The sequence below is a fragment of the Anopheles stephensi genome, chromosome 2, assembly GCF_013141755.1.
Source record: "Anopheles stephensi strain Indian chromosome 2, UCI_ANSTEP_V1.0, whole genome shotgun sequence".
Taxonomy (NCBI): domain Eukaryota; kingdom Metazoa; phylum Arthropoda; class Insecta; order Diptera; family Culicidae; genus Anopheles; species Anopheles stephensi.
In genome coordinates this window covers 40,098,330-40,112,741 of record NC_050202.1, presented here as the reverse complement: position 1 = coordinate 40,112,741, position 14,412 = coordinate 40,098,330, and the positions used below count along the sequence as shown (strand labels likewise).

Below are 14,412 nucleotides of genomic sequence, written 5' to 3'. Positions count from 1 at the left end.
CATCTTTCTAGGCGTAGTTAATCTCGTAAAAATTCATTAGCGCGTGTTGCTTTGCTCTTCGCTATCGTGGCGCCACCTGGCGGAGAGTAGTAAAATGGTATGATGTGAAATATTTCAATGTTTAATTTGAAATTTTGTACGATAGTTCGTTAATCAGTCTCGTCTCAACTGACTATACATGCTATGCTTATGTATGCTTTTTGTACTATAAATTATGACATTTTGCTACATGCGAACATGTTGAAAATTGGATATCAATTAGCCGTGTCTTACAACTGAGACAATAACGTGAATGTTGTGAAGGTATGCACGATCACCTATAGAGAGACAGCCAAATCGTTTTAACTTCGTGGATGCTTTTTTCCTAAATAATACGAACCTTCGTAAAGGAATCTCACGTAATGGTGATCAACTTTTCTGACATTAATTTAACTGGCTTCTTGACTCGCATCAGCACAAAGCAAAGATCTTTGGCATTCACCAAAGCAAAGTGAAAAATGGCATCCACCACAGCACTACTCTCCTCGATCAGCTCGCTTCCCAGGTAAGAGAAGGAAAATATTTGAAAAAGCCAATGCCCACGAATTGCAGTCTTTATCACCAGTAGAAAGATGTCTTTGGAAGCCTGCATTGGAGTCTCCTAAATGTGAGCTCGATTTAAGGAATTTGTCGCTTCTTGCTGTTGAGACCCAATACAGCTGATGTCTTTGTTATCCTGTTGCTACTGTCACCTAATCTCCAAGGAATGTTTTCGCATTGGTAAAGCCAGTTTTACATCCTTCCCGATTAGTGGTGGTGGTGATCGTTACCAAGGACAAGGACAACTTCCATTGCACTTACGTTTCGACCATAGAACTAGACAATTCTAGATTCCAGAACGACCAATTAATGAGCGTTCGAAGTTTTAATTGGATTGTCTAGGCCGCCGACAATTAGTTGCCGAGGGATATTCTGTCGATTTGTTTGTATTTTTTAAATAAGGCTAATCCTTATAAAAACACCCACATGCAAAGCATTTCACGATAATTCAGCTACTTTTAACATTTCATATGAGGAATCGAACATCCCTGAAATATTTTAGCAGCGAACAGTAAAAAATCTAAGAATATTTACGTTTCCTTTATGTATGTTGTTCATAAATTGATATTCACAGCTTATAGAAATTGATTGATTATAGCTGATTCTTTTTCAAGCGCTTTTAAATAACAGAACTTCTTCTGATCAATGACCCTCAACGACGCTAAGCAGAAAGTGCTATTATAAAAGTTACATGAATAATTTAAGAATAAACTGTTTAAGTAATTAAATTCATGTAACTTCTACAACATGTAGAATCTGGCATGTAGCAGTTTCAAGCAATTAACTGATTGATGAGTACCGAGGGTCTAGTTACGGCTAGTGAATTTTAACCTTAAAAAATATACCGATTATCATAAATTTTTCCGATCGACTGATATGCAATATAGCTTGTGTTTGGGAAAAATCTGTACACAAAGTAGGCTACTAGAAAAGGTTAAACCAAAGTAGTGATTGATTCGGCCGTCCGTAATTTGGCATAAAAGCGGAGTTTTCTGCTTTACGGTGCTATTTTAATAGTTTGCTTACCGTGAGCGATTTGTGTGAGCAATAAAAAAAACGTTTCAAAGTTATCTGTATTGTGTTCAAAGTCCCGTAGAATCCTTTCATCAGGGCCTCCGAACGGAAAGAACTGGTGAAACAAGCAGTACAGATTTCCTGGGAAGTTAGTTCACAGGTGGTGCGCTACATCGGATGAGAATTTCGAACAAATCTTTCATACTCTTTCATACTTTTGCGATATCATACATATCATTTTTATTATTTTGGGTCAGTAAGTCTGTGGCGTCGATAGTATTATATGAGTAGCTTCCACCGATTGAGTCTTCGATGAAATGTTGACATCATGTTGTGAGTAGAGATCGCCTTCTTCAAACTATTTTCAAGGTGCAGATTGTTGTGAACATTAACAATGATCAGAGTGAAAAATCTGCCAAACATCCTCAACATGCACATTCGTTAGTTAATTACCAGGAACGCCGTGCCGATATTTCTTCAAACCTCCTGTTTCTTGGGAGGACTAGTGCATTCCAGTTGCTTAGGCAGTGGTACGCACTCCTGCGTCAAGGATTTTGACAGATGCAGTCATTGACTTTTGACGTCGGCGTGCGGCTAAGAGTCCCGCAGGATAAAGACGGGACAGTAAAACAAAGTTAGTCAACCGTTCCTTATAACAAATGGTGTCAATCTACCTGCTTCAAAATTATCCATAACACTGTTTCTACCTAGAGATTGAGGTTTTTCATATATTAACACCTTTTCTACCAAGATGTGAAGGTTTTCCAAATATTCAATCATAGATATTGGGAGAGACAGATAATCTTTCTGAGCGTCGAACTTACGTCATGCTTCGAGCTTTTACCAATACTTTGGACCGGTCGATCGATAGAAGCCGCTGATGTTGTACATGGTCTGTCAGCGAAAGGGGGAAGTGCGTACAATATCATCGGCTTCTATCAAAATCTTCTTCTTCTTTTTCCTTGGCCCTACAACCTCGAGAGTTCTTGGCCTGCCATTTCTGGCTTTCTGTGACTAGATTTTAGCCGTAAGTAAAGTCTTTGCTACGGGTAAAATTAAGTCACAGAAAGCCAGAAATGGCAGGCCGAGACCTCTCGAGGTTGTAGTGCCAAGAAAGTAGAAGTAGAAAGTAGTCAGCCCTATCCCTATGCACGGGGAGGCGGTCTGAATGGGATTTGAACCTCGGTCCTGCCGTGTGAAGACCGGCGCCGTTATCGCCTCGGCCACCGGACCACCCCGTCCATAACATAACAATAACTATAACAATGTCATCTAGTAATTTCACAATAAAAGGTAATTGATTCCCCTGTCATCTGAAGCCGTCAACTTCCCATGTCAACTAGCTTTGTTTACCATTTCATCCAAGGAGCCTACGAAAAGAATGGCTGCCTTTACAATAACAACAATTAAGCAATAAGTTATGCTTAGTTTAATATTGCACTTTTTCAAACGGTAAAGCGATGATGAATATGTTGCTATAACTTGAAAAATTAACTTTGCTACAAATGTATTGCTTTCGGCAACAAGTGACGTATGAATTACGCTACTGAGTTTCCTTGCAGATGTCCTCCGCAGATTGTAAATATTTAATTAGCAGATTCTTCCAGAAATTGGGACATCAACGTAAAAATGGTGTACGCCTGCTTAATCACCTGTAATGAGAAAGAAAGACTTTCTTACAGCCGAAGCTAAAACTTGCCTTAAAATTATACGAACCTCCGTAAAGGAATCCCTCGTTACGATGAATAACTTTCCTGCCGTTAATTTCACCGGCTTCTTGGCGCGCATCAGCACAAAGCAAAGATCTTTCTGTCTTTTCACGCTCTGGTTGTACCAGGTGCTGTGAAAAATGGCATCCGCCACAGCCCCACTCTCCTCGATCAGCTCGGTGCCCAGGTAAGAGAAGGAAAATGTTTGAAAAAGACAGTAACCAATAACACAGATCATTGCTATCAACAGAAACACATCATTGAAAGCCTGTTAAAAGACAAAGTGTTAAACGCTTTCATTGGGAAGCTTGGACAGTATCTTACCAAAGAGAGCACCATCACCATGAGGCAGAGTGCAAAAACAGTTGACATGTAAAGAAACAGCATCTGAAAGCTCAGAATTTCTTCGAGTGTACGTGCTGAGCTGTAAGAAGCGTTACATGTTAAGCATTGGTTTCGATGTTTCAAACAAATAACCAGCCTACCGAAGAACGGACTCGTGCAAAGAAACGAAGCTTTCAAATTTGGCATACCACTGATCTTTGCGCTCATTCTGATTCGACAGCTCGTGGGCCTGGATCTGCAGAACTCGGAACAAACATGACGTAGCATGGACCAGACTCCACGTGAAACATTCAATCAAAAATAGTGCTATTCCATGCATCTCCAGCAAAACATTTAGCATAACGTTAAGCGGCAACCAGAGCCAAAAGTGGGTACGATAACCTGGAATAAAATAACTACACAAGAACGGTGGGAAAGCCCTTTGCACGTCGTATGCGTACGACACTTCCACTAAATCTAGCTACTTACTTTGCCTCGATCGGTGTCGACAGTGGTACATCGTGCGACCCAGTGATGGCGTATTTCACCGCAACGAACAACATTGGAAATACTCCATACAAAGCACAGTTGAAGCACAGGACGGAAGTGTAGCCCTTCGTCAAAAGGTGTGCCGTTTTTTCTACGTGTCCCAGAATCCCTTGAATGTCCAGACTCTGATCGTCCATGACGGAGGTGAACGCACGTTGCAGATCGTAAAACAACTGTTCCCAACGATGGAAATTTATAACAAAGCTGCACAATTTGAAAAAGATAGCCATGAACACAATCTGTTCGTTAGCTGCCTTCATTAGCAGCGTGAGGTTGTCCTGCGAGCTGATTATGAACAGCCAGCTCGGAATAAGCCAAACGATCGGGTAGACAACTACCAGGAGCAAACCAAAAATCGAGAACGTTTGAGCAGGCTTTTCGTTCCAAAAACGCATCACTTTGAGCCCTCTTATAGTGAGATCGACCAGAGGAAACTTTCCTTTCCCGGGGCTCAGCTCCATTACAGTTGTCATTGATGTAATCACTGTCGCACTGCCACGCTATCACAAATGAATGTTTTCATATTGCTAAATGCTGTTTTATATCCTTGCCAATTAGTAAACCGTGATCATTAGCGAGGTCGGTCGAATGGCGTGCAACTTTTATAACGTTATGGAACTGTCCACAATTCACGCCATCTTCGTTCGATATGCTATTCGGGGTAATCCTGGGAAATTGGACGCCTGTTGCATATTTGTAACGCATCCTTCAATTGATAAACATTGCTGCACAACCCGCAATCAGCTAGCCAAGGTTATTGCGACAATAGTTTTAATTAGATCGTCAATTCAGTCGCCTCAGTGCATCGATATTGATTTATTTGCCTTATTGTGATGATTCGTACTAATTGCTTCGTCGGAGGCAAATAAATAGCCCATATGAATGTTGTGAATGAATTAGATCACTAGCAGCGTTTTTCGACTTTTTCATTACAATTATCACTTATTTTGTGGTAAGTTGGCGTTGGTCACATAATACATTGATTACGGACTAATGTTAAAGTTATTTCGTAGGCGTAATTTTGCCGTTAGAAAGTAATAGCTCCCGTTACTAAAACATTAAAAGTTTCTATGTTGTTTGTTGTCTAACTGTGAAATGCTACTGCAATAACAATCTGCAATGCTTGTGTTTCCAGCATTGTTAATTTCCTCAAAAAAACTTAGATTAAATAGTCAAGTACGATTGGCATATTATTGAATGTCGTAAAGGGGTACGCCAAAGAAAACCAATCTGAATGCTTCATTTTTATTTTTTGTCTCTAGTATGATCTCTTCATGATAAATTGCCATGCTTAGGCTAATAAAACAGAGTATGTAAAATGCTACACAAAAAGGCAGCAGCAAAAATATAAAATGTACCGTCGAATTCATCAAAGAATTCAAAATAAAAAAAATCTTCTGCTGTTAAAAGAGTTGTAGTATTTTCTTTTAATGTGCCACCCATGTGGAACTTCTTGTGCGTATTTTATTACATATTATTTTCAAACAAGAGATTTCTAACCCCTGCTCTATACACAAACTAACTTCAATAACAGTAGCAGACGGAAGCAAAAAAAGGAAACGTTAGCCAATAGTCATTAATAGTGAATAGAATAGAATCATGCGACTGGCAACGCCACTAACAATAACTGATTGCTTTGTAAATAAAATCTTTTTATAAGATATCGCTCTATGCCATGATACTATAGCCCTGTTATAAACTGATGTTACCGATACAACCACCAGTCAGTAGCAAAGTGAAATTAAATCGAGTACTGTACACAGGCATCTGTCTGATGAATCTATCTCGCAGTCTCGTTTAGTATGCGCAATGATTCCTTCAAAGGCAACTCACCCCCACCATATATGCTCCATATATGCCCAATAAGAAGCAACAACAAATGCGCATTTTGTTTACTTCCCATCGGCACCAACTGTACGGATAAATAAACAGACTGGATGTGCGAGTAACGTCACAATGTTGTTGATATCTGTCAAAGATATCTCAGCGAGATCATAATTCACGAACTAATACCATTAACCGTCCACCCGGCGAACCGGTTTGAGTCACCTCCAATTTCGACCAAAAATAAATATACCTGCTCTAGATCACAGGACGAACTCCCGAACCCTGACGATCGGAAAATTATGCGAAACTAGCTCATCGCTAAGTACGTACTGTACTACGTAATACGTACAGTACGGTCCAGCAGTTTCTGCACATCCATGACGCACACGCGCCCCCAGATGGAGCCATTCAACTACGATGCAAACTTCACCATTCGATTTGGTAGGCACCCATTCGTTGCACGCTGTTTTAGCTTATCGACATTAGACGCGCTTGATAGCAAAGTATTCCATCGGACACAGCAAACAAACGAACGACTCATAAGCAGGTGACAAAATACCGTGAAATTCATGGCTGTGAGTCAGTTACGAGGCGGCTGACGTCTCGAGCCATAGAACTCCGGTACAAAACTGCCACCGGCGGCACAACAGGTCTCGAACAGGTCTCAGCGGCGACCTTCATTACGCCGCCGTGACGACCTTTTTCGCGTGATGAATGATTTTTTTCCTAATTGCAAACAAACTAAGCATGGAGCCAATTAACCGTATGACACAGACGGTTTCGTTCCCGTCTCGTGCGTGAGTCACTGCCGGGAATCACGAATGAGTCCGGTTGAACGATCGCTCCATGATGCACCTGCTGGAAACAAGAACAAGAGAAACGTTCTTGATGAGTCGCAATAGTGTTTATCCTGCAACCCATGTGATCATTGGTGGCTAATTAATCTGGACACCCACCCCCACAAACATGATACGGACACGGATCAGTTTCATGATAATCGATTAATCGATTCATCAAAACTGTGTAACATCATCACCCGCTCATGCTGATGATGATGGGTGGTTTCGAATTTTTTGCTAACTTGTCACGCGTTCTTCGATGGAATCATCGCGCTCACACACACATATCTCACCGGTGTTCTATAGGACATAGACCGGAGGTGTACCTAGACTTTCATTAATCTGATGCAATTGTGCTGCATTTACAAGGCAGATCACCAGCACGCTGTTTTATGTTGAGGCTTCCAATATTTACCTCAGATGCGAAGTTGTCCATAACTGCAGTGTCAGCAGAGCTTATTTCGTTTTACTGCTAATGAGATATGTATTTTTATTACCCAGCAAATGGTACTTCCATCTCTGGATGCTGTAAATCATACAGGTATGCAATAAGAGAGCCAATTATTCTCCTTTCTTGAGTTGCTGGATGGTTTAAAAATACAATTAAAAGCGGGTTTTGACAGAGTTCCTTCTGCGCGTAAGAGTTGTTCTGGTCTTTCTTTTCTTTTAATGGCGAAAGCAGACGGATGAAGGTGTGGGGGGGGGGTGGACTTTTCGGCGCTGCTAAGATAATCTGCCGAATGCCAATGTTTCCTCGAAATTCATCCCCTACAGCGATTTTAAATGAATACGTTTTTTACGATCCCCATCCTGGATTCTGGAATCGGATCGGCTGACGAAGAGTTCAAATCGTAAACAAAACAGTACCAAATACGCCACTCTACCACCTTTTGCGTTCCTCGGTATTGAAATTCTTCTCTCCAAACCCTCTCAACTCTTGAAACGCTCGTCGTTGGAACCAGAGATAACTTCAACATGAACAAAATCCCATTAAAGCGTGATACAATAGACCCACCAAAGATGGTGGGGATGGCACTGTTTGGCGAACGGTTATTCCCAACCGTCAACGGTCGGCGAGAATTCCTCGTTTAATGACCATTCCCAGCACTCTACCAGACTGATTCATCATCTTTTTCGGTGGAGAGCATTAGAAAGAAACGACAGCAAAGCTTCTGTGGCCATGAGATGAAATAAAGCCCGAGAAGTTCAATAATCCTTTTCCTCGATAGTGTCACGGCATGATTCACGATTTTCCATTTCCTTACACTTAAGCTTCTAGTGTGGCTGCAGGGGATGGGCTTGATAGGCGTACGTTACTTCCGTACACCGTACACTGCAAGGATTGTTCACTTCACGATTGATACCATTGCGAAAACGGGAAGGTTTTCACCTTAGCGAGATAGTGAAGCAGCGCCATTGTTCTCGCACAACCACTCGACCTCCAGCGGGTAGATCCAGTGCGTGATCGTAATGATCGGAGATAAAACAAAATTTCCGTATTGCTGCAACCCACTCGAGCGCCTGACGAGCTTTGACCTTCGCCATTGGACACCTTCTTTAATCGTACATTATACCGGACCGGGATCGTTGTCCGCTCGAATTGCTTCCGTCTAGCGTCCGTCTTTCTCGGACATGCCAAGAGCCCTATCCAATAAATCTCCCTTCCGCTACGCTTTTTATTAAGGGCTCGTCGCAGAAAGCTCGGCATAACCAGTCCTCGATACTGGCGTCCTTGGCGCCGGGAACCGTTCGACCAAACGCACCCCAGCAACTTCCGCGAAAAGGTCATTCGAAGCCGAAGCGAACCTGAGTCATCGCCATGCTGGTGACTTCTTGCCTACTTATCGTCGATTCCTTCACCGTGCGCAAACCTTTTTTACACTCCGAGTCGCGTTCTCCTGCTCCGCGTACTCCGCGCGTGAACGCTGGCTGTGTTCATGGTCACACGATGGAGTTGATCGTGTGTTATTAGGAAGCCAATCTCGTTTCTTAACACAGGCGCCTGTTCGTCGGTCCGGAAGATATAGCAAGGTGTGCACTTTTTTATGCTGCCAACGTTCGTTCATTTGCGTGCGCTGATTGCCCTCAAGTATGGGCCGGCTTTCAGCCAATCGGGAAGTGGATGTTGTGTAGCTTGGGTGATATTATAGTACTATCTAGCAATTTGAGATTTATTTTTATGTTAGTGCAGATATACAAGATATGTTCAACAATATGTTCGTTGTGGCTCACCATCACCACGGCTTGTGGCTATATGCATATGATTCGGGATGTGGACAAGTTTCAGACAATCGGAAAGCCTCGCATGAACTATGATTTTCTATTCAACGCCACAAGATTAAGTATTTTAGGAATCAGGAGCAGATGGCAAAGGAAACCCTAGCAGATCACTAACGATCACTGAACGATTTTCCCTCCCTCAAGTATTGCTCATTCTCGCATAACAATCTATAATCCCTGCGCGATGGTTAGAGCCTTTTAGTATAAAAGTTATGATTATAATCTTACGATTATTCTCACTTCCCTATCATAAGTCACTGGTGCGATCAGAGCCAGGCAAATTGTTCCCACATTCCAACGCACTGAGCCATCGGTGACACGATCAAGTCAAGAAGTTCGTTCTGACTCACTGCTCGAAAGATCAAAGAAATGACTGACGTGCCTGGCGAGCACATGGGATGCATTGCTAATGAGCTTGGCGGAAGTTATGCCGTACAGCTCACCGCTTTTACACATACAAACCATTATCTTTGCGCTCCGGCTCCGTCTCGTGTTCCCTATCAGGATGTTTCATTACGCCATTTTGAACATTCGATGAGTGTGCAGGTGTGGTGGATGAGTTTTGTGATTTAAACCAGTTCGTTCTACGTTCAGCCAACGATGTGATCACATTATTTACTACCCTTCTGTGGGCCGTTTGTTCGGTTCAGCCGTTTCGATAATCCACCACTCCTTTTCAGCGAATTGGAATGGTTTAGGTAACGATCGGTGGGGATTACTTAAAATCCTGCACACCCAACAGCAATAAAATTCTGTCCGGCACTACACGGGTACGCATTGACACCTTTCATTGCTCAATTTGTGCTCTCCGAATCAGATTCGACTGGTTGTGGCAGTGGCAACAGCTGTGAAACATTTCCTAAATTTTTTCTCTACACTTCCCTTTCCTCGCTTTATGTAAATGTCGTCTCAAAAGCAATTAAATCGGAAGAAGTGCTTGGGGTGGTGTGTTAAAATTAGCAAAACTGAACCAAAAACCCACCCTGCCCGCCCGTGAACGCGAGCACTTTCTGCTGGTTCTGGTGGTGATTAACGCGCGATCGCTGACTGTGACAGGTGCGGAACCTGACCTGAACTACCCATTGTTGTCATCTCATCGTTTGGGGACATTCATCATGGGTGACTTCTTTCACGGTTGCACGCATCCTTTCCTTGCGGACAGGATCGTTTCGACAATTAGCGTACAAAGCGTACTGACAAACATGTAAAGTGGGGGATCTGACCGTGCTTAAAAAGTCAGAGATTCAGTTGCGATCGCTAAAAATTTAACTCTAGATGACCCGAATATCCATTAGCGCCACGCTCGTTAGTCATCACACGTACCCGTAAATCGAACATTGCACCGAGACCCTTCGCTGACCCGTAAAAGGTGCATCGTTCCTTGGGTTACCTCGTTCACAGGTGAATTAGTCACAGCAGACGCACGAACCACCACCGCGCAAAAAGCTAGACGGCCGTGCTGGATTCGCGATCGACCGCGAAACAGGTGCCTGGTCATTTTAATTCATTGCGTTCGGGAAAACGTCCCAATTTTGGCCCCCAACGAATGACAATTCTGTCAGCCATGACGACATGTTTACATCTTCGCCGCTGTACTTGTCATGTTAAAACCGATCTTCGGGTAAATTGATTACACCGTGTGTGACGCACTTGGGACACGGCCCTGTAACATCTTACAAAGATGTGATTCACCATTGTTTACTGTACTTGGTAAATAAAATCTATTGTTATCTTTTACTGCGTCGAGCCAACGCTGTTGACAGATGCTATCCCAAAATCCCAACGTTAAACATGACAAACCTAACAACAAATCAATTACATGCCTTGAATGCTTTGTTACAACTCGATCTTGATCATAGGATGCTATGATTCATGACCTGGCCTAACGCAAATTTGTGCCCAAGTTGCAATAATCGTGACGCATGAATATATCCCCTCACCGGCTTAGATTCCAATATTCAATCAGATCCATACCCTCCAGTCCCATCATGGGAATCGCCTGGCTTAGTTAAACAATGACCTAATTATGATCTCAACTTAGTTGCATCAGCAGTCCAAGAACGCGCTGACAAAGCAAGAAGGGCGTCCGTGCTAATTGGTAACCTAACATGCGAGCTTTGGGCTGGCTTTGGGTCGGCAACTTTGATGATGCGATGGATGCGCCATACAATCACTTGCAAGTTCTTTCTGAATAGCGTATTCTTTTGCCACAGCGAAAAAACGTCATTCGCCGAGGACAAGCCCATATTCAAAATAACGCAAAATTGGTATAATTAAAACGGCTGACGCCGATCCATTCCATCCCTGGTTGCGTCCAACAGTAAGGTATGGGTCGGCCGGCCGGTGATGACTCACAAACACCGAACCAACAAAGAATAATCCTTGAGCGTGAACGATCATTCGCTGCAGTTAAATATGTACCTTCGAGGGAGGTTTTACGGTCGACGGAAGAAAAACGAAGACAGCAACAGGACGACAGGCTGTTCCGGCCGCGGAGACAGAAGGGCAGCGTGCCGGGAGCAAACGAAAATAAAGCAAATAAATTCCGCCTGACAGATAATGAGACACGAGCTATATGAGTAATGAGCAGCGGCAGGATGATCTAATGCTGACCGCGGTTCAGCGTTGTCCCGGGATCAACCCATACTGAGCATCGCAATCCCTATGTGCTCGTACCCCTTTTGGGGACAAACGAACGATCGTGGCCTTTTGTTGCCTTTTAGCACAGACGATCTGTCGACGGTGTGTCACTGGACGCTGGGAGCTCCTCAAGAGTCGGGCGAGGTTGCACTCGTTTTCCGTGATCGGTCGGTGATCGTGTGTCGCGTGTTCTGGAATCTCGGTGACGGGCAAATGCTTCGAGCTCGGGCTCCACCTTTTTTGGGGCTTGGTGAATATCCGCACCGATACCCGATGCCCAGCCTAACCCTTCTGGGGGCGCGTAATAATGTTAGTCTATTTATTCCATTCCTTAATTATGCATACCACTCAGATCGCTACTGGTAAGTGAGTTTGAAAGTTGTGGTTCAGATTTACTGATGCATATTGACCAGCACATGACAGCAAAATTTGTCGCCTTTCCAGCGTTAAAAGGAAATAAATTCTGTCTTTGAATTGAAACTCGTTTCAATAACAATAACAGCTAATCGAGCAGCTTAAATCTAGCCAAATCCAGCAAAAGGGTTAACCGGCCAGCGGCCAACGACCATTCAAATGCGTCCGGCCATGAAAGGTGTCAAGCGACAACGCGACGAAAACGTGCATGATTCACACGCTTTGTCCTTCTAGTTGCGTGCATCTCCCACTCTCATACGACTGTTGGACCGTTTGCGCAAGTCGAAATTCTTTCCTTCTGTCCCGTGACCAAGCGAGCAAATCCGAAGTCCCCGTGTGCGGACGGTGCTTGCTCGACCGACCACTCGGTTTCGGTGCTAATCAATCATGAAACACACAACGCAGTCGCTCTATGCACGATGCCGGTTCGATGCCGATGGATCGATCTTCCGTGCGTGCGTTTATTTTCGATCCTAAAAGAAACAACAAAGCACCAACACTCTCACTCCGGCCCAAGATGTCTGAGGATGCTCGCAACGATGCTTTAGCACTTCATGCGCATCGAACCGAAATGGAAAGCAAACGAACGGTCCTCCTCCTCTTTTGAAATGAGTCATGATTCGGTCGGGCCCCAGGTCTAAAATCTGTGCCGTTCTGTCTGACGCTTGCTGCTCTGTTGATCTTGCGGCCCCTAAGATCGACGGAGCAGGAAGGGCCCGGTTGCTTACCGGTGAAGCTGGAGGTTTGCAGAAACACATTTCCATAAACAGACGGCACGAAATGGCGGCACATGGTATGTTTCACCTTCAAGTGTAGCACCTCAAGGATGCGCCTGCACACTTTCGCTGCAAGGAAATGGATCGAAAAGTATCACAACGAAAAATAAAGTTTATGATGTAGTAAGATATGTTGCTCTTTAAGCGCTACGGCTGTTGTCCGCTCCAGCCAGGCTATCTCCTTACTGGATGGCTATCAGTGGCTTGATAAGCTTATAGTCGAATAACCGCTCTAGTGAGGGGGCACGTTACAGACGATATCAAAAGCCTCGGTAAGGTTTTGTTAATCGGTCGTTTATTACCAACACGCAATGAGTCACTACTAGTAATAATGAAAATAAGTTTGCCAATCTTTTTTATATTGTATAATATGATTAATATGATACTTAAACTAACAAATCAGTCCCAGGCCAAGAAAGATCATCGAGACAGGCAAATGATGTATCCGGTTGACGCATCTATACACTATTTATTTTCTTCTGGACAATAATGCGTACGATAGAATATTGTTTATATGTACGTATGTATTTGATTTATCGTTCACCTTAAAGGATTAACCCCCTTACATGATAAATACCCTAATCTAACCTAACCTAGTACCTTGACCTTATCTAATTAACTTAATCTTACCTAATACACTGATGTACGACGAGGTGGTATAAACACAAGGAGTCGTGAACGGAGCAATCGCGAAGGAACATGTAAGAGAATCGGGAGCGTAGGGCAGGTAAATCAATAGAGTTTAATAGTACCGCTGCAACAAAGGTGGACTGCGAAAAGGATCGGCGAACTTCTGGCGACTGCAGACCAAGTAATCGACATCTATCCTCATAGCAAGGCAAGCCAGTAGACCAATCACCAGGAGATTTGCGTATTGCAAATCTTGAGAAAGACCTTTGGACTCGCTCGATGCGGTCAATGTGGGTCCTGGCGGTAGAGGACCAGATTACTGCTAGTACTCTAAAAATGACCTGACCAAGGCGCAAAATAAGGTTTTAAGGCATCTGGGGTCGCCAAAATCGCAGGCTACACGCTTCAAAACACCAAGAGACCTACGACCACTAGACGCTTTATATGGTAAATGAAGGTTAGACCTATGTCCAGCCAAACACCAAGATCCTTGACGACGGATACACGATTGACTGGCACACAATTAAGGGCATAGGGGTAAAGAACGGAAACGGGAGAACGAAATGACATTACACTTTTCAGAACTAAGAGAAAGTTGGTTAAGATTACACCAAGAGGAAAAACGATTAATGATACATTGAAGTTCTCCATTGAGTTCTCCATTTATCTGACAAAATAAACACTTAGAGAAGTATTACTTACATCTACACCAAAGTGTAGAGTAGTAGCGAGTAGTAATGAGTAGTGGTCCAAAACTCATTTCCGAATCTAGTATATCCTTGGATTAGTTCCGAGTTTAGTTTCAGAAAAATAAACCTAGTCAGCGATTAC

The 14,412-nt window shown here is 43.3% G+C and overlaps 1 protein-coding gene across 1 annotated transcript; it reads right to left on the bottom strand.

The window, feature by feature from the left end:
- Nucleotides 1-2,752: 2,752 nt before the first annotated feature.
- Nucleotides 2,753-7,070, bottom strand: LOC118507903 (odorant receptor Or2-like). The gene is made up of 5 exons (XM_036047158.1): nucleotides 4,116-7,070; nucleotides 3,788-4,042; nucleotides 3,627-3,726; nucleotides 3,310-3,570; nucleotides 2,753-3,245 (listed from the first exon to the last, which is right to left on the bottom strand). The coding sequence occupies exons 1-5, from the start codon at nucleotides 4,646-4,648 to the stop codon at nucleotides 3,180-3,182; spliced, it is 1,215 nt and encodes a 404-aa protein (XP_035903051.1). The 5' UTR covers nucleotides 4,649-7,070; the 3' UTR covers nucleotides 2,753-3,179.
- Nucleotides 7,071-14,412: the final 7,342 nt, after the last annotated feature.

What these genes read in the sequence shown, in the direction of transcription:
- LOC118507903 (XM_036047158.1), bottom strand. Translation starts at nt 4,648, where the DNA reads ATGACAACTGTAATGGAGCTGAGCCCCGGGAAAGGAAAGTTTCCTCTG. An exon ending in TGGTGATGGTGCTCTCTTTG is followed by an intron (nt 3,571 to 3,626) that starts GTAAGATACTGT and finishes GTCTTTTAACAG; the next exon opens with GCTTTCAATGATGTGTTTCT. An exon ending in CGAGGGATTCCTTTACGGAG is followed by an intron (nt 3,246 to 3,309) that starts GTTCGTATAATT and finishes TTCTCATTACAG; the next exon opens with GTGATTAAGCAGGCGTACAC.